Source organism: Vipera berus, assembly GCF_964194415.1.
Source record: "Vipera berus genome assembly, chromosome: 1".
Taxonomy (NCBI): Eukaryota; Metazoa; Chordata; class Lepidosauria; order Squamata; family Viperidae; genus Vipera; species Vipera berus.
The window spans coordinates 275,602,322-275,620,743 of record NC_138202.1 but is presented as its reverse complement, the minus strand read 5'-3'; the positions used below and the strand labels follow the sequence as shown (position 1 = coordinate 275,620,743).

Below are 18,422 nucleotides of genomic sequence, written 5' to 3'. Positions count from 1 at the left end.
TCCAGGGTAAAAGTTCAGCTACTGTGCTGGACAAAAGCTATGGCTCTCTGCATTTCAAAGAAGAGATTAGCAAGAGGGACTGGGAATACAAAACATGGTGGGGTGAAATTGTGCTAAGATTGCAGCCTTGTGCCCATGTTCAGCACCAAGCTCCCTTAAATTCAGCAGAATGCTGCCGAAGTTGTGGATGCTCCGGTTTGCGGAAAAACCTCTCTCCACGTAACCGGTACCTGGTGCCCAAAAGATTGGGGACCTCTGGTATAGGGTCTCTTGCTCAAGCAGGGCATTGGACTAGATGACCTCCAAGGTCCCTTCCAACTCTGTTATTTTGTATTGTATTCTGTAAATATCATAAGGTGTATATGAAGTGTATTTCCAAGTCTTCCCACATAGGAAAAGGGATCTTACATATTTCCTTTTTTACTCCCATCCTTAAGATTCATTTGGGTTTTTTAAACTGATGTTTTCAAACATATTTGAAGGCTGTTGCAAATGGGCAGAATGTGGATTGAAGTAAGACATTGGAAGGTCTTGCATGATGCAAACCACCAGAGAAAGAGCATAATAAGAGACATACCTCTCAGCTTCCTCATTACTGGAATATGTACAGGAATCTATACCAGGCTATACCAGTGTTTCTCTGAAATACTTTTCTCCTTTGGGGAAAAAGACCCCACAGAAATTTTCAAACTGGTTGGCAAAAAAAGCAGAAAGAAATGTAGGGCACTGCATTGGCTTTCTTACAGCAGTTCCTCAGTTCCTCAGAAGCAAAAATGTCTCGACTCAGTAAAATTTACATGACGGAAGTAAAAATTAGCCCCCAGTCTTAATCAGGGTGTGGTTTGAAGTAGCTATTTCTAAACATATAAATCAAAAACCTTTTGGTTCTGCAAAAGTAATACATAAAGTAACCTAGATTTCTGCTGAAGAATAAGTGAAGACCCATATACTATTTTGGCAAACTGATATACAAGTCATAGGAGAAATCAAGTCTGGAAATTCACATTCCCAGGGAAAAGGCTTTTATAATTAAAATCCCATCTTAAAAGAGAAAACACCGCTACTTTCTAATTAATAGCAGGATATTTACCATTGTGTTTATGCTTTGTGTCTGTACGGCAAGCCATTTTGTATTGTCTAAATGAAAGACAATGCTTAATAAGCAAAGTTAGTTATAAAAATGCATTAACACTGCAGACATAGCTACACTTGTGAGAGAGATCTTCAAAGCTGAAGAACATCCAGGTTCCACACCATCTGCTCAGGTTTCACTATATCCTTTCTGTTCCAGCACTGTAGTTCTTTTTGGCCATAGTAAGCTTCCCAGATATCTTCACAGCCCACAGAAAATTGTAGAATCGAAGTCAAAGGTCTGGAAAAGCCTTTATGATAGAGTCATAAGCAGGAGGCGGAGTTTGTGTTGAATGGCAGACCCGAAGACTGTTATTTGGCCAAGAGAATTCTGGATGAGAGAAGCTGTTGGTGGAAGTGCTAGTAAGTGTGGCGGTCGTACTGGTGGGGACCAGAGTAATCAACTGACTCTCAGTTTCCACAGGAAGCGGAGGGCATTGGAGAAAAGGATGAAATGTAGAGGCCCGAAAACTTGATTTCCTTGGGAAAGAGTTAGCCTGCTCTAAAGACGCTTGCCTCTGGAAGGTGAGGCTAGCTAAGCTGAGATTGCTTCGGCGCTCACAGCTGCTGTTGCGGTAGAATCCAGGCCTGCTGGCAACACATCCATGAGCAGCTCTGGTACGTCGGCTGGATGATGAGTTGCTCCACTGGGAAATGTGGGCACTGGCTCTGCGGCCAGACAGGCAAGTCAAAAGGGCCCAGATTATGCTTCCAATGACAAGTCCAATCACCATAGAAACAAAAAACGCTATTATTATTTGATCTAGAAAGGAAAAACAAAGATAAGTCAATTAATCACAAATTCAGTGGGGAAAAAAGACATTTTTGCAAAAAGTATGCAGTGGTCAATAGTAAGTACAGCTTTCATGTGGAAATTATTTTTTTCAAAATGAATAGACCAGATTCCTCTAACCTATTCAATTTCAAGGATTTCCTTCCTATCCTGGCCAACAGTTATGCTAACTGAGAATCCAAAGAATTATTCCCATTATACAGAGAGCAAAGGTTGCCAGGCCAATCTAAAATCTTTGGAGAATCATGAGGATTAGTCCTTGCTGGGGCCAAATTAAAAAAAAAGTTTTTGTTTTGTTTTTAATAGTCATACTAAAAACTGACTGTCTCCCAAGCTTTGGCTGCAAATTCTCAAGATATAATCTTGTAAGATTTCAGCCACCCATCATCATCATCATCATCATCATCATCATCATCATCATCATCAAATTAGGAGAAGTGTTGATGCCATTTAGAGGAAAAACATGTGTCATGGTCCCTGAGTAAAGATGGAGTCCTTTAAAAGCTTTCAGTAATCTTATAGTGATCACATAAAAAGAAAGTTTGAAACTACTGAGCTAAAGGACTCCAGATTAGGAGAAAATTTATAGATTTAATATACTCAAGAAGGGAGGAGGATGCAACATGGTGAAGAGGCAATACCCCTCCCCCAATATCTGACTAAAGAATTCTGAGAGAATTTCTGAGAAGCACTACTCTAGAATTATTAGTTTTGCTAAGTTTCTTGTCACTTAATAGAATATATGAACATGAAAAAACTCTATGAATATGTACAGGCCATAATTCATCAAACTTATTTTATAAATGAATATGCTGAAGAAAAATAACAAAAATGAGATATTTGCTACATTTTATCTTAAAACGATGGATTATTTATATTAACTTCTATTAAAGATTAATTTATATTAAAGGTACTGACCTCTGTCATTTATATTTGTCATGGCTTGTTGATAGATTTTTTTATATTTTTCCCTTATTTGTTGCAATGACAAAATAATAGATTAGGAATAAGGAAAAGAGAAGGGAAAATAAACTTGGGAATATGGATAGCTGAGAAAACATGTACTCTTAAAGAGAAATATGAAATTGTTTACATTTATATTCAAAAGTTTTACTAAGCTATGAGGAAAGCACAAATGAATTAGCATGATTTCAAATAAAAGAGCTCTCCTTTGTTTTATTTATTTTATTATTTAAAATATTTCTGTACCATTTTCCATATCTATACCATTTCCCCCACAAAATTCAGTGCAGTTTATAACTACTTTCAAACGATAAGAACTCCAGGGTAAAATAATTGATGAAAGTCATTTAGTTTATTCTTTAATTGTTAGTCTAAGAACCATATCAAATAAAGTAAGATAAAATATAATAGTTACTGGGATATTTTATACAAAACACTCACACATTAATGCACCGTATAAAATATGCAGCCCGAAGTATTAGCTAAAACAGTCTATAAAGCAATTTCAGAAAGTCAAAGCAGCAATAAAAAGTTTAAAACTAGCAGCATTGGCACATTATTTAAAAAGTCAATAAAATACCTTTCTGTGGGCTTGAAAAACTATGACGGTAACCCCAGATGAGGATCCATTTTGAAGTCCGGGAAGTGCCACTGAAAACATTTGCTTTCTCTAGGCCAGTGATGGCAAACCTTTTAGTGCCCAAAAACTGCCCCCACCCCACCCTCACCCACAGGGCCACCTACTGCCTTGACGGCCCACTGCAGATTGCCCAGGTGCCCCTGCAGCGCCATGGTGGCCACGCCCTCCATCCACCTCCCACAGCATCATCTGTGCACGACGGGGCGCAAGGGCAGAGTCTTGTCCCTGCTGCCCAATTGCCATGTCCTTGGCTGCACTGCTTCATGTGGGATGTGCCCAGGGGCAACTCTCCTCCAGAGGGGCTGCTGGTGAAGATGCCATAGGTGCCATAGGTTCGTCATCACTGCTATTGGCGCTCTTCACCCATCATAATATGGGAGCACTAACGTGGCCCTTCACGTATAGCAGGATTCTCTGGGAAGTGGTGCAGGTTGTCCTTGACTTACGACTCCAATTGAGCCCAAACTTTCTTTTGTTAAGTGAGACATTTGTTAAGTAAGTTTTGCCCCATCTTACAATCTTTCTTGCCACAGTTGTTAAGTGAATCTCTGCAGTTGATAAGGTAGCAACCCAGTTGTTTTTTTGTTTTTTTTATTCAAAAGAAATAATACAAACATAATACATATAACTTGAAATAAAAAAACAATATATAAAATTACAAATATTACAGTGCACCCCCCCGGAGACCATATTTCTTCTCATATAACAATTAACAATATACAATATATTTCAATTGTGCCCTTACCCCCTCCAAAACAGCATATATTCCTGAGCAGGTTTATTCCCTTTGCCTTCCACCAACACCATTTTATAAAACCCTCCCCTATTTCATTATAATTATTTACTTTAATTATCCCTTTTTTAAATATAATTTCTGTGGTTAATTTATCATTTATTACCATATTCCATATTTCATTATACCACTCATTTCTTTGACTAACCCAAATTCCGACTCCAATATTTAGCCATCGCTAATCTAGCTGCTATTATTGAATTTACAATCAGTTCCTTTTTTGCTTCATTTATATCTTGTTTTTCCACCAGTAACAGTAATGCAATCATGTACTGTAATTGCTATTGCATTACTGATAGCAACCCAGTTGTTAAGTGAATTTGGCTTCCCCACTGACTTAGCTTGTCAGAAGGTCACAGATCACATGACCGTGGGAAAACGCAACGGTCATAAATATGAAAAACTAAACAAACTGTTGTAAGTCGAGAACTACCTGCATTCTTTCAGCTCCTGGGATCTGAAGCTATGGAGGGCTTCTATACTTAATATCAGCATCTTGAGTTGCAACTGGAAATGAACAGGAGCTGATGAACACCATAAAAACCCAAAGTGTGAGGTGTTCCTTTTGCTTAACCACTTCTAGTCAACAATGTTGCCTTACTATATTTGTGATGAATTGTGATAAAGGGAACTTTGGTTATTTAAAACTTGGAAATTATAACTATTAATGGGAAACTAAAAATTGGGAAAAACTAATTAGGACATTGATTCTCTACAAAGATTGAATGTTAAAATAACCAGGATATGTATAAGCTAAAAATTATTGATAAATGTAAGAAAGCTAATTTTATTTAATTGATAAAATAAGAATTGTATTAGTTTAATTGTGAGACGGTAAATAAGGAGAAAAGAGAGGAAATATTTAATGTAGTAGTTTGACACTTGTACTAAAGATACTTGTATGTTATTGAATTATCAATTAACTCAGCTGCCACTTGCTTTTTAAATATTTAAATGTAAAATTAGAAAAATCAATAAAGCTTTTTAAAAAACTGTTGCCTTACTATTTGATATTACATTTTTTTTTACTTTCTACAAAGGTAGCCTTAAGTACAGTGCACTGCAGTTATCTATTTTTAGGAAAGCTGTAATAAATATTGCTAAGCACATTGATTTGTGCTTCTTAGATTGTAAGCCGCCCTAAGTCTTCGGAGAAGGGCGGGATATAAATGGGATTTTAAAAAAATGCTACTTTAAAAGTCTGAAGCCTGAAAATGTAACACTGTTCTGTTGGTACCAAGTGGCTACAATGGAAATTAAGTTTAATGAGGTCACAAATCAATCCACTAAACACACTACTTGTGTATACTGCCAAACCATTGATCCAACCAAACAAATATAAATCCATTCTAATTTGCAGTAGCATTTTAAAACTCAGTATGTTCCTTTTGTATTTAAAGCTGTGCATTTAAACTCAGTACCTTCCAGTATGCATCACTTAATGCATGATAGTTTACTAGCTGTGACCCAGGAATTGGCTGCAACTGATGAAGCCTTTCATGAGTAGAATTCACCTTTCACTTTGCAGAGATTAGGTGTGCTAATCTACTACAGCAAAACTGTTTAGATAAAACAAATATGGGCCACAAGATCCTTTGATCAGTTAGCTCTGCAATATAAGGGATTACAAAGGGTCTTAAAAATCGGAGAATGTTCAACGAACCATTTCTGTGACATTTTTATGGCAACACTGCCCTCTACTGGAAATGTGCTTGAATAAAACAACGAGGTGTTTAAATGAAAGCTGAATGAAATAGTAACAAATGCTATTACCTAGAAAGAAATCAGTTTCCTTAGCCTTCTAATGTAATTCAGAAGCTTGTTATATTTCGTCTTAGACAACAATGTAATAGACAGGTTTTGTTTGTTAACATTCCTAATGCTACCTGTCTGATGTCACTATACAGTAAAACTGTTTTATTTTTTTGGCAAGACAGAAGCGATGGAGGGGGAACACAAAAGGTTTACAAAGGGAAAATGAAAGCATTTCATTAGCTCATGAAATTCTACTAATCACACAAGATATTTAACTAACACCATTTAAGTGTTAGCGCTTTCATATCTGCACTGCACAAATCCAGATGACCATTTAATGAAAGCAGGAACCAAATTTTCTGTTTCTTTTTATTGCTGTCTAGTGGTTACTTAAGCATTTCTAGCCTAGATATGTTTCTGACTACTAAGATACATTTGAAAACATCCTGAATAGCAACATATTGCCCCCAAAACAGGCAAGATCTCTTTGCATTGGCAACTTTAGCACTATAGTTGGGTTCCATATTTCAGCTGTAAAAATGAGGATGGCCATTAGATGGCAGCCTCCCCCAAAATTGTTAACTTCTCATTGTACGCAGTGGCTGAAGGATTTATTTCAGAAGCTGCTGCTTTCCCTAAAGTAATGCAGCCCACATTACTTTTGAAAGCCAAATTGCACTTTATTTTCTTCATAACTTTCAGAATAGACTGAGTCTTTGTACTATAAAAGGTAAAGGTTCCCCCGCACATGCGTGCTAGTCATTTCTGACTCTAGGGGTCGGTGCTCATCTCCCTTTCAAAGCTGAAGAGCCAGCGCTTGTCCGAGGACGTCTCCGTGGTCATGTGGCCGGCATGACTAGACACCAAAGGCGCATGGAACGCTGTTACCTTCCCACCGTAGCGGTCCCTATTTTTCTACTTGCATTTTTATGTGCTTTCGAACTGCTAGGTTGGCAGAAGCTGCGACAAGTAACAGGCGCTCACTCTGTTATGCGGCACTCGGGATTCAACCCGCCAAACTGGCGACCTTCTGATCGACAAGCTCAGCGTCCCAACCCACTGAGCCACATGTTATTGAAATTTTGTGTTGGGTCTTGAAGGGCCTTTTACTAAAACACTCAGGCATGGGTAGATAGTTTCTTTGGTTTTCAATCAATATTCAGAATAAGACATTTCTTTCTGCATTATTTAAATAGAAGCATTAGAGAATCAGTCAGTATATTATCAATCTAAATAAAAAGTAACTAATATGTGTGAGCACTAAAATATTAGTGCTCTTAGAAAAATTACAGAAACATCATCAAGACCTATGTTCCTCTCCTAGAAAATGGTGTCTGTATTCAAACAAATCTTGATTTATTATTTTTGGTTATATACAAAATTAAATTAGATGGAAGTAGCAGTTTCCTGCTGTTGTTCAGCAGCCACCAATAAAAAGAGGTTTTACAAAAAAGTTGGCAAGCACGAAGCTTGCTGTGGAGCCAGACTGCTTCAGGTGTCCCTTAATAACAAGGAAATTCAACAGCACTGCAGTCTGCAAAATATCCTGCTGAAACATTTGGTAAATATATTATAAATCTGATCAACAGGTTTTTTTTTCCACATGCCCTCCACCTTAGGCATGGTGAAAAGCCATACATTTTAAAAATTGGAACTGTAAAATAAACTCTGCGGTTGTTTTTCTCTTATTATGCATGAATGGGTATTTCTAATTCATTTATAAAATTTGTGTGATTTCTGGAAGGTTTTGCTTTAAATGATGGAATGATCGTGCAAAAAGAATATTAATCACATAGCAGAAAAGGCCATAATAACCTTCCCCAGACCTCTCTAATCTTTAACTGTAGTTAAAAGACTCAACATTTTACAATGTATTTTATTTATTTGCTGTCCACCTCACCTGTGTAACTCTGGGCAGTTTACAAACAACATCATAAAATAATATAAAAATGTGATCAAACGTGCAGTTAAAAACAGAGTTTAAAAACAAGGTTAAAATTTACACGTTAAAAGTAAAAATAAATATCTCTCTTTTTTGTTCTTTTTCTTCAATATATTTATTTTTATAAATCAATATATTCATTTAGAAAATAAGGTTGATAAATTATGGCCTGCACATATTTATGGAGTTTTTTTTCCATTTATTTCTGTTAAGACCCTCATGCTAATTAGTAAAGTCGGGTCTTAACACTCCTCCAGAAGGCCAGGAGAGTGGAGGTTCACCTCATCTTTGAGGATAAGATGTTCCAAAGAGGCTGGGGGGGGGGGGCAGTGGAAAGGCCCTCTTCCTACATTCTGTCAGTCAAAATTCTTTAACTGACAGAATCCACAGGATGTCCTCCCTGCCTGACTGGGTGGGACAAATTGGGATGAAGAACTTTAAATGTGACAACCAATACCTTGAATTGAAGTCAGAAGCAAACTGGCACACAATGCAATCATGAAACAGAGGTGTTACATGCACAATTCTAGGGGCACCCATACTGCTTACGCAGCTGCCTTTGAGTGGCCTTTGTCCTTTAAATGCAGAAGGACAGTCCATCTGCATTTAAAAGACACTCTTTCGAAGACATCAAAGTCCACATTTTGGACAGAGGACCACTGGTTTAAAAGAGGGGTCAAAGAGGCCATCTGTGTCAAAATTGAACAGCCTTCTCTCAACAGAGGGGGTGGGTGGGAAACAACATCATCTATCTCCAGTCTACAACACAGTTCTTTCAACAGTTCCACACCCATTTGCACTACTCAGGTGACCCTGAAGACACAGATAAGCCTCCAGATAGCTTTAAGGACTCACTAAAAGAATGCAAATGGACAGCAGGAGTATAAATCTTTCTATTCCCCACCATCCAGTCAGAGCTGAAAAAGCTTCTTGGATGACAAGCAAAACATCTTCAAAGAAAAACTAATACAGTCCTGGGTTGTATAAACAGAGGCATAGAATCAAGATCATGCAAACTATTAGCACCACTTTATAAAACTTCTCTCTCTCTTTGGTCAATTTCAAAGTAAGACCACAGCTGGTCTTGGGGAGCTATCTCCTCCCCAACCCACTCCTAAATCCGCCACCTTCTGGACATCTCCCCTGACATAGTAGGGTAGAACTAAAGGGGACAGGAAGAGATCTAATAGTTTTCCTCTCTTTCATGACCAGCCTCCATGAAATACCTCTTGCATGTGCTAAGAATGACAATGTAGTTGTGAACATTTTTGCCCTTCTATCTCCTGTAGGCATCACTGTAGAGCTCTTTCAAATCTGGTAGTTCCTGTTAACTAAAGTTCAGATCTATGTGTTGTGATTCAGGGTCAGCCTGTGGGTTCGGCAGTTGGGTCGGACGATTCAGAGGAGGAGGAGGGGGGTGTTGGAGAGCCTCCAGAGGATAGCCCTGAGGTTCCTCAGAGCCCTCAGCCAGGCCCCTCCCATCTGGTTATGACGCAGACCCAGCTGTGTGAGCCTGACAGCGTGGATGAAGATGACCCACAGCTGGCCCTGTTCAAGGACGCCCGACGCAGGAGGCAATCAGGAGTAAACAGAGGAAGGCAATGGGGCACCTCGGAAGGAGGCAGAGAGAAGCCACGCCCTGAACTGTTTAAAAGGGGAATGTGTGGGAGGGCTGGTTTGCTGAAGGCAACCGTTTGAATAGCTCCTGTTTCATGGTTCGTGTTTCTGTTTGCTCTGTTTGCTCTGTTTTATGTCAATAAATTTGGCAGGCTTAGTTCCAGCCTCTTGCCGTTTTGTAAAGGGGTTGTCCCTGCCTTTTCTGCAGGGCCGGTAGTAGGCTGGTACAGAACACTATGCATGTTTGCCATGAACATCTATAGGATCTTATAAATTGAACGGGACCAAGAAAAGTTATGAAAATCATCAGTGACCCAATGTATCTTGCAGAAATCCTGCCTCTTTATCATAGCAAGCAGACACTCTGGATGTGAAATTAGCAAGCAGATCCTTTGAGAAAGTAGACATTTTTACTCCCTGCTTAATTGCTGTGTGATAGACAGCTTTTAAGACATAGAAGCCTGTACAAACGAAGGTGACATCCTTGACTGAATTGTGACAAGGGGGGGGGACTTCTCTCACCCTCTTGTGTGCATGCTTTGTTTTTAATTTCATTTGAATAGCTGAATTACTTAATAAAAAACTTTAACAGTGTGCATTCAGTGACATTCTACTATGAGTCTGAACAAAGGTTGTCCTTATGTTCTTTAATGCCACTTGCATTTAATTCATGCCTTTGAGGCATGTTATCTAACAGATGCTTTAAACATTCCCCCCCTTTTTTTTCTTTGAAAGAAATGGCAGTATAAACTATCTTGAAGAAATGGGTAAGGTTTGTCCTTCACAATTATAAATAAGATTTATTTTCATTTCTGTCTGAGACACTAGGTTGTGGAGTTTTTTTTGTCACTGGACAAAGAGGTTAAACAGTGCTTGCCAAATTACTTGATGACACACAGCATGGAGCGTAATATTAATATTTTAGAACACAGAAATAAAATAAAAATGATCTTGACAACTTACAGAAATGAAGTGAAAATATTCAGGTAGAAGACAGAAATCAAATTTCCAGATTTAGCAGATGATGCATGGATTGCTAATAGTTCATGGAAATAGTTATGCAAACCGAATATGAGTCAGCAAATGTAATTTTAGTTTGTATCTACAGAAGTCTTGTTTCCAAATTGTGCAAAATAAAAATCCCATTCATGCTCAAGTAGTCAGACTCATCTCTAGTATTCATCTTATCTAGTCCTCATCTCTAGTTCGTCTCAAAGATGCAGACAGAATGGACAAGAAAAGTTGAGAAGGATACGCAGGAGATTAAATATTAGATAGAAACAGACACCTAACATAAGAACCATCATTTAAAAAGCACAACAAGGAATGTTCTTCCTGTGTCAACTCAGGAAGTTCAGACTGCCCTAGGAGCTGCTGATACAGTTCTACAGAGGAATTATTGAGTCTGTCATTTGTACTTCTGTAACTGTCTAGTTTGGTACAGCAGTCAAACAGGACAGATACAGACTCTTAATGGATAGATAGGACTAGAAAATATAATTGCAACCAGCTTGCCTTACATTGAAGACCTGTATATTGTGCAGGTCAGAAGGAGGGCTGAGAAAATATCTACATACCCGTCACATCTCAGACAAACTGTTTCAACTCATCCACTTGGGATGCTGCTATAGGGCAAGGCTTTTCAATCAGTGGTACGGGTACCACCTGCAGTACATTGGCACCTGGCAGGTGGTATGTGACCATTCTAGAAAAGAGGTAGTGGGGGAGAGGAATGAGCTGAACTGGTGGCAGCACCACACAAGCCTGAGCAAGAGATGGTTGGAGCTGCAGGGCTGTCAGGGCTCAGCGCAAGCGCCAGGATCAGTGCTTCTTCGGGGCTATCAGGGCTCAGCGGAAGTGCTAGGATCAGCACCAGGCTCCAGCTGGAGCTCGGCACTGATCCTGGCGCTTCTGAGCCCAGAGGAAGCGCTGATCAGCTGGAATGTTGCAGCATCTCCAGGGTCTTGTGATTTACATTCAGATGCTTGGCAACTGATTCATATTTATGACGCTCACAGTCCCAGGGTCATGTGAAATGACCAAAACCTGCTGCAACCACCCAGCAGAGGGGGAAAAATAAAAATCAAACACCCCCTCACCCCCCACCCCCACTGCCAATCCTCAACAGAAATGCTCACAACAATGAAAACCTCGGACAGGAGGAAGAGTGCCACCGGGCAGACAGGTATCTTGCTCGGCTGTGGCTTGGGGGGCACTTTTTTCAGTGTCATTGTAACTTTGAACAGTCACTAAGTGAACAGTTGTAAGTCAAGGACTACCTGTACTTCATCACCTTTTTCCTCTTTTTTTTTTTTGGTCATCACATTTTTGACACCTTGCTAGGCAACTGGTGGTACACGGATGTTGCCATATCCTAAAAGTAGTACAATGGGTGAAAAAGTTGAAAAGTCCTGCTACAGGGCATTGCATGCCAAAACAACTAGACACAGAGACAGTTTTTTCCCCCTTATGCCATCATATTGCTTAACACCTACAGTGCTGTCTTGTGTTTATTTGCCAGTGTTGCACAATTGTATTATTATTATCCTTCCCATCTTCTTTACTATCCCTTCTTACTGGTGTCATTATTATGATTATTACTACTCTGTTGCTTTGCATGTACACTGGGAGTTTTTGAGCCAGAGACAAGTATCTAATCACACTTGGCCAATAAAATATTTTATTACTTCTATTATTATGAAAATTGAAGAAACTGGGAACTTTCAGAAGAGAAGGCTGAAACTGAGTTATCTTCAAATACCCACAAAGATATCACATAGCACAAAACTCAACAGTTTTTCTCTATCAATGTGCAATATTCAGACTTGGACTTTAGACTTGAAGTGAGGAACCATGTAATAGAAGTAGAGTGATCATCCTCTTTGTACCTGTGGCCTGCTTCTTAAGGGAGCTACACCTTTTTCTGGATTTGTAGTCACCTAGGGTCAGGAGGATAGGAAATATAAAGCTCCTTTATAAAATCAGCCCAGGAAAAGGTCCATCTCTTTCAAGGAGTCACCTACAGGGAAGATATTTATAAAATTACAGAGTTGGAAGGGACCTAAGAGGACATCAAGTCCAACTCCTTGCACACTGCAGGGTTCTTTACAACATCTTCCATAGATAACTATCCAGCCTCTGGTTGAAAACCTCCAGTGAAGAAACCCTGCAGTAATTTATTACACTGATCCACAGCTCTGACTGTCAAGAGGTTTTTCCTGAGGTCCATGAAGTTTTATTCCTTTAGTTCTAATTTTATCCACTGGACCATAAGTCAGAATCCTCTGTAATGTAACAGCACTTCAGATATTTAAAGACAAGCCTTGGTGGAGCAGTGGGCTAATGCCTCCTTAAGTAACACCAGCTGCCTGCAATTAGTGCAGGTTCGCATCCCACCAGGCTCAAGGTTGACTCAGCCTTCCATCCTTCCGAGGTAGGTAAAATGAGGACCCAGATTGTTGGGGGCAATTAAGCTGACTTTGTAATAATGCCGCTTGGGGGTGTGTGTGAAAGCCCTAATAAGCAGGCATATACATAGAATGAAGGCTACTGCTAAGCTTGTAAGCTGCCCTGAGTCTTTGGAGAAGGGCGGGATATAAATGGAATTAAAATAAAAAATAATAATAAAATAACTATCGTAACCTCACTCAACCTTCTCTTCTACAAGCTGTAGAACTTTTAGCCATTTCTCTTAGGACTTGATTTCCATTATATTGGTAGGGAAGCGTGGTGGATCACATGATTTGGACCCTGGGTTGGAGGTTGGCAAGCCAGTGTTTGAGACCCAAGTGCTACTGCGTGGCAGGGTGAGCTCCTGTCATTTGCTCCAGCTCCTTGATGGGGACATGCAAGGAGCCCCACAGGCAACCCCCCCTCAGCAATGGTGATGTCATTGGCTAATCCTTTCAACCTGGAAGTGCCTTAAATGGTGACTCCAACACAAATGGGACTGGGGGAGAATATATTGGTAGCCCTTCTCTGGACCTGATCCAGTTTTTCAATGTCTTTTTTAAAGTGGGCTGTGCAAAACTGAATGCAATATCCAGGTGAGAGCCGACCACGACAGGGTATAGCAAGATAATTTATCTCTCACAATCTGTACTTTGTAGTCTTCTTGATGATCTTCAACATGTCATTGTTTGAATTTCTAGCTCCCTCCAAATGCCCGATGCAGTGTTTGTTTGACAAATATTATGCTCAATAGCATTTTTGTTCTTCCATCTCTTTGATGACTGATTACCTTGATGCACGGAGATGCTTTCAAAGAAGATATTACAGGTGGTACTTGTCTTACGACTGTTTGTTCAGCAGCAGTTAGAAATTACAATGACTCTGAATGAAGGGACTTATCACCCCTGCTTGAAGTTATGGTCCCTGCAATGCCCCTATAGTCACAGGAACAACATTTCAGTTCTTGAGAATCCAACCACGCTTACGACTGACTTCAGAGATGCTGCAGTAGTAACCCTCTCTCCCCACCCCCCACACTTCTCCTCATCCTTCTCTGCTGGTTCCCCCAGGCCTTGGACCTGCTTCCCACCCTTCTGGATCCCACAACCACCTCCTGAACCCATCACACTTTGGTCATTTACCTTTTCCATAGATCTCCTTTGGGAAGCAGCTGATCTACCAAAGGACCTCCCTACGTGGAGGCCCCATGTGCCATCCTGGAAGCAGATGCCCTTTGGGGAGGTTCTGCAAATGAATTATGGTCACTGCAAAATGGCACACACTTCTGGGACAGTGTCATGCAGCCTCTGTAATGTATAGAGAAGCCGAGGGGTAGAGCAGCTGGTTCTGCTTCCAAAACATGATCTCTGGGAAGCTGAGGAAGTGCTGCAATGGGCTTGTGCTAGGCTTCCCAGGGCCTCCCCTATCCCTGAAGCACCATGTGCTCTGCTTAATGATTGTTATGGGGAGAACACTGATTGAGGTTGTTAAGCAAGGCAGTCCCTTGGTCCCTCCCTTAACAATTGTCATGATTTGCGACCATGATGGGCAAACTCCCTTTATAGCTACTGTTCAGACCTACCATCTCAAAATAGGTTGTATTCATTTGCAACTAGATTTTCAGGCAATGTTATGTCCTTGGTGGAGCAGTGGGCTAATGCCTCCTTAAGTAACACCAGCTGCCTGCAATTAGTGCAGGTTCGCATCCCACCAGGCTCAAGGTTGACTCAGCCTTCCATCCTTCCGAGGTAGGTAAAATGACGACCCAGATTGTTGGGGGCAATTAAGCTGACTTTGTAATAATGCCGCTTGGGGTGTGTGTGAAAGCCCTAATAAGCAGGCATATACATAGAATGAAGGCTACTGCTAAGCTTGTAAGCCACCCTGAGTCTTCGGAGAAGGGCGGGATATAAATGGAATAAATTTTTTTTAAAAAGTCCCATGTTCAGTGAAGTAAATTAATCGAACTCTCCGCAGCTCAGTTTTCTATCAAATAGTATAGGGTTTGCTGCTTGAGCAGGGGGTTGGACTAGAAGACCTCCAAGGTCCCTTCTAACTGTTATTCTGTTCTGTTCTATCAGAATGAAAATTAATCTGAAGTGTTTAATAATAAGAGCTCAAAATAAAGGTCCTTTATGACTACTAATCAATATTATTTGTAGTGAAAGCACATTCACTGGCCACGCTTCTTTAAGCATCTAACATCCTGTCTAAATATCCATCTCTTTACAGGTTCCCAAGACTGGGCAAAGACAGGGCAGGGTGGTTCTGGATCACCAGTCCACAACTTCCTTGCCTGTTTCTGTCTGATCTTTGCCCAGGACAACAAAAGGCAGAACACAGTATAAGAACAAAGAAGCAGCTGGAATAAATCAATAGGTGGGCCCAGTAACCGAGAAATATGGCCATACTTTCCAAAACAAACAACGTCAATTAGTGCAGGTTTGCATCCCACCAGGCTCAAGGTTGACTCAGCCTTCCATCCTTCCGAGGTAGGTAAAATGAGGTAAAATGAGGACCCAGATTGTTGGGGGCAATTAAGCTGACTTTGTAATAATGCCGCTTGGGGGGTGTGTGAAAAGCCCTAACAAGCAGGCATATACATAGAATGAAGGCTACTGCTAAGCTTGTAAGCCGCCCTGAGTCTTCGGAGAAGGGCGGGATATAAATGGGATTAAAATAAAAATAAATAAAATAAATACCTTCTTGGAACAGAAGTGCCAACTGGTGCTACGCTGGTTGGATAAAGGCAGAGAAAGAATAACAGTAATGAGGGTGCCTAAGAATATCACAAATTATCCCTGCCTTTAAAAACAAGATTACAACTCAAAGTATTCCATTATTATTATTATTATTATTATTATTATTATTATTATTATTATTATTATTATTATTATTATTATTATTATTATTATTATTATTATTATTTTGTAATATATTTTATTTTTATTTTTTAAAAATCACTTGATAATTGGTGAACAGTGTGTTGTTTGGGTTACATTTGTAAAACGATCATTAACAATTAATTTCTATCATCCATATTCCACATAATAATTTTAGTTGATTTCCTCTTTCCCCAAAACATCCCCAAAATAATATTTCATTATTTTTATAGTTTTCAGTTTAGGCTTTTAGTTTGTGGGCAAAACTAAAACTTGGTGGATCTAATGAACAGGAAAGTAGCAATCCTGCTCTTTTTGCTGTCAGCATGAAATGTCCCTTGAAGGTTAGCAACATATTTATATCTAAAAACAAATTGAGCTTAATAAAAGTCCGGTAATTTGCCAATATTTGGCCAGTTTATGGTTGTTGTCATTATTATTACTCCAAAAAGTGGGATATCAATGTTAAAAAAAACTACTTTGCAAATGCTCTTTTTATCATAAAATATTCTGGTTTATACTGAATACAATATCTATGCTGGATACCATTTAATTGCCTAGCAGACAGAATTCAGAGAGGCATGATACAGAAAATATTTTCACCCACATTGTTTGTATAAGAAACAAGTCAACTAGGATACTTACTCCAGAAATTGGGGGGCCAGATGTTCTCAGGGCTTGTGCCGTTGTTATCCATAGCATTCAAGATGGACAAAGAAAGTAATTTTAAGAAATGTTGTATTCAGAATAAATGTGGAGTGTATTAGAATTTTGATTTGGGTAAACGAAAAAATTCGTTACACATTCCCCAAAGTTGTTCTGTTTGCATGAAAGGAAATCAGTGTATCAGATTTCCTGCTTTTATACTCAAATTAGCAACTGTTTCCCTTATCTTGCATTGCCACATGTTTCCTGAGACAGGGAACAATTTCCTTCTCGTCATTTCCTTGGCTAGTCAGTGTATCAAGTGTGAACAGTATCTCAATCTTTTGTGTTCAGCTTGTTGTTGGATCCAGCTCATCTCTAAGAGAGGCAGAAAGGTTTCCATCCCTTCTCCAGAATATTTCTATAAATGAAGCGGTTCATCCTGCATTCTAAAATGAGCAAGAGGACACATGGGACTTACTATTTTCTTCATGACGATGGAGCCATTTTTAAACTTTATCTGGTGTTGTGCTTATTTTTTTATTGCATTTTCCTTCTCTTGTGTTTTAGACTGGGTCCCTAATAAGATAGCTCTTCTTGTTATTTTGTTATTTTGTTTTGCTTTGGAGGTTTTCCTCTCTAATTGCTGTAATAGGAAAGTTTTGATATTAATTACGTAAGTCCTCTCTGGAGGGTTGAGATCAGCTTCAAAATATTCCAACATACATAATATTTTAATTAAAAATAAACACAAAACTATTCCATGTGCATCACGTAGGAATGCATTTATTTACCTCATTTTTCTTCCATCAACAGCTGGCACTAAAAAAAAAGACTCACCAAGCACTAAATTGCAATTTATAATGCAATTAAATTTACAACCATAACTTAAAAAAAAAAGTTCAAACATCAGACAGCCTACTTTGCAGGAAAGAAGTATAGATAAAAGACTAAGAAACTCTAAAGCCTATTGGAAATATGCATGTTTTATTTATTATTTGCTTTTTGTCTCACATTTCTTTACTCAACAGGTAAACTGAAGACTACTTTTGCAAAAGTATAAGTAATATATGTGAAAGTTTGCAAGTACTAAATCTTTCTTCATCAGAACTCATGTTTCTCTTCCGTCTCTTTATGGGGAGAAGACAAAACTGAGTAAGCTAATGCTGTCTAACCAACAATTAGAAAACGTTAAATTGTTGTTTAATACCAACTAATCAGAGATTAGTTTTCCTTTTCACTTCTTTCTAAATTAATAACAACAACAACAACAATAATAATAATCTGAGAAGGACTGGTCTGGTCTGCAGACCCAGTCACGTTCCTAGAAGAGATCAAAACTGGCCTATCTCACTTTGTCTCTTTCCTTTAATAAAAAAAAAATGCAAAGTGTAGAGAATAAGCTTCTCAGTCACTTTGCTAGCCCCTTCCATGAAGCATGCAGATATTTCTGGGAACTGCTACCCTCTTTACTAATAATTGTACGGATTTTCCTTTACATGCTTTGTCTCTTTCACAGTTGCCAATTGCTCCAGCTGATTACATTATTAGCGTTCAATCTTTTTAGATGAAAACACGTGAGGCCATTGAAATGAATAATTTAGAGAGATCAGCACCAAATGGGTAGCGGTAAGTGGGGACATCATGCCTGCAAACAAATAATCTACATGTGTGCACATGAAACTAATGTCACGATCGTATTTCCCTTTGCAATTCTGTTGAGAGGCAGAATGGAAGTTGCACCTAAGAGTGGCATCTCCTGGCTTACAAAAGCAGTTGCACCATGCATTTCTAGTTACACAGATACAAAG

The 18,422-nt window shown here is 39.1% G+C and overlaps 1 protein-coding gene across 1 annotated transcript; it reads right to left on the bottom strand.

Annotated features, from left to right (window-relative positions):
• Positions 1–1,364: 1,364 nt before the first annotated feature.
• MYCT1 (MYC target 1) lies at positions 1,365–16,669 on the bottom strand (the record flags this gene model as incomplete). Its single annotated transcript, XM_081312494.1, has 2 exons — positions 16,612–16,669; positions 1,365–1,894 (listed from the first exon to the last, which is right to left on the bottom strand). The coding sequence occupies exons 1-2, from the start codon at positions 16,661–16,663 to the stop codon at positions 1,365–1,367; spliced, it is 582 nt and encodes a 193-aa protein (XP_081168620.1). The 5' UTR covers positions 16,664–16,669.
• Between the last annotated feature and the right edge of the window lie 1,753 nt (positions 16,670–18,422).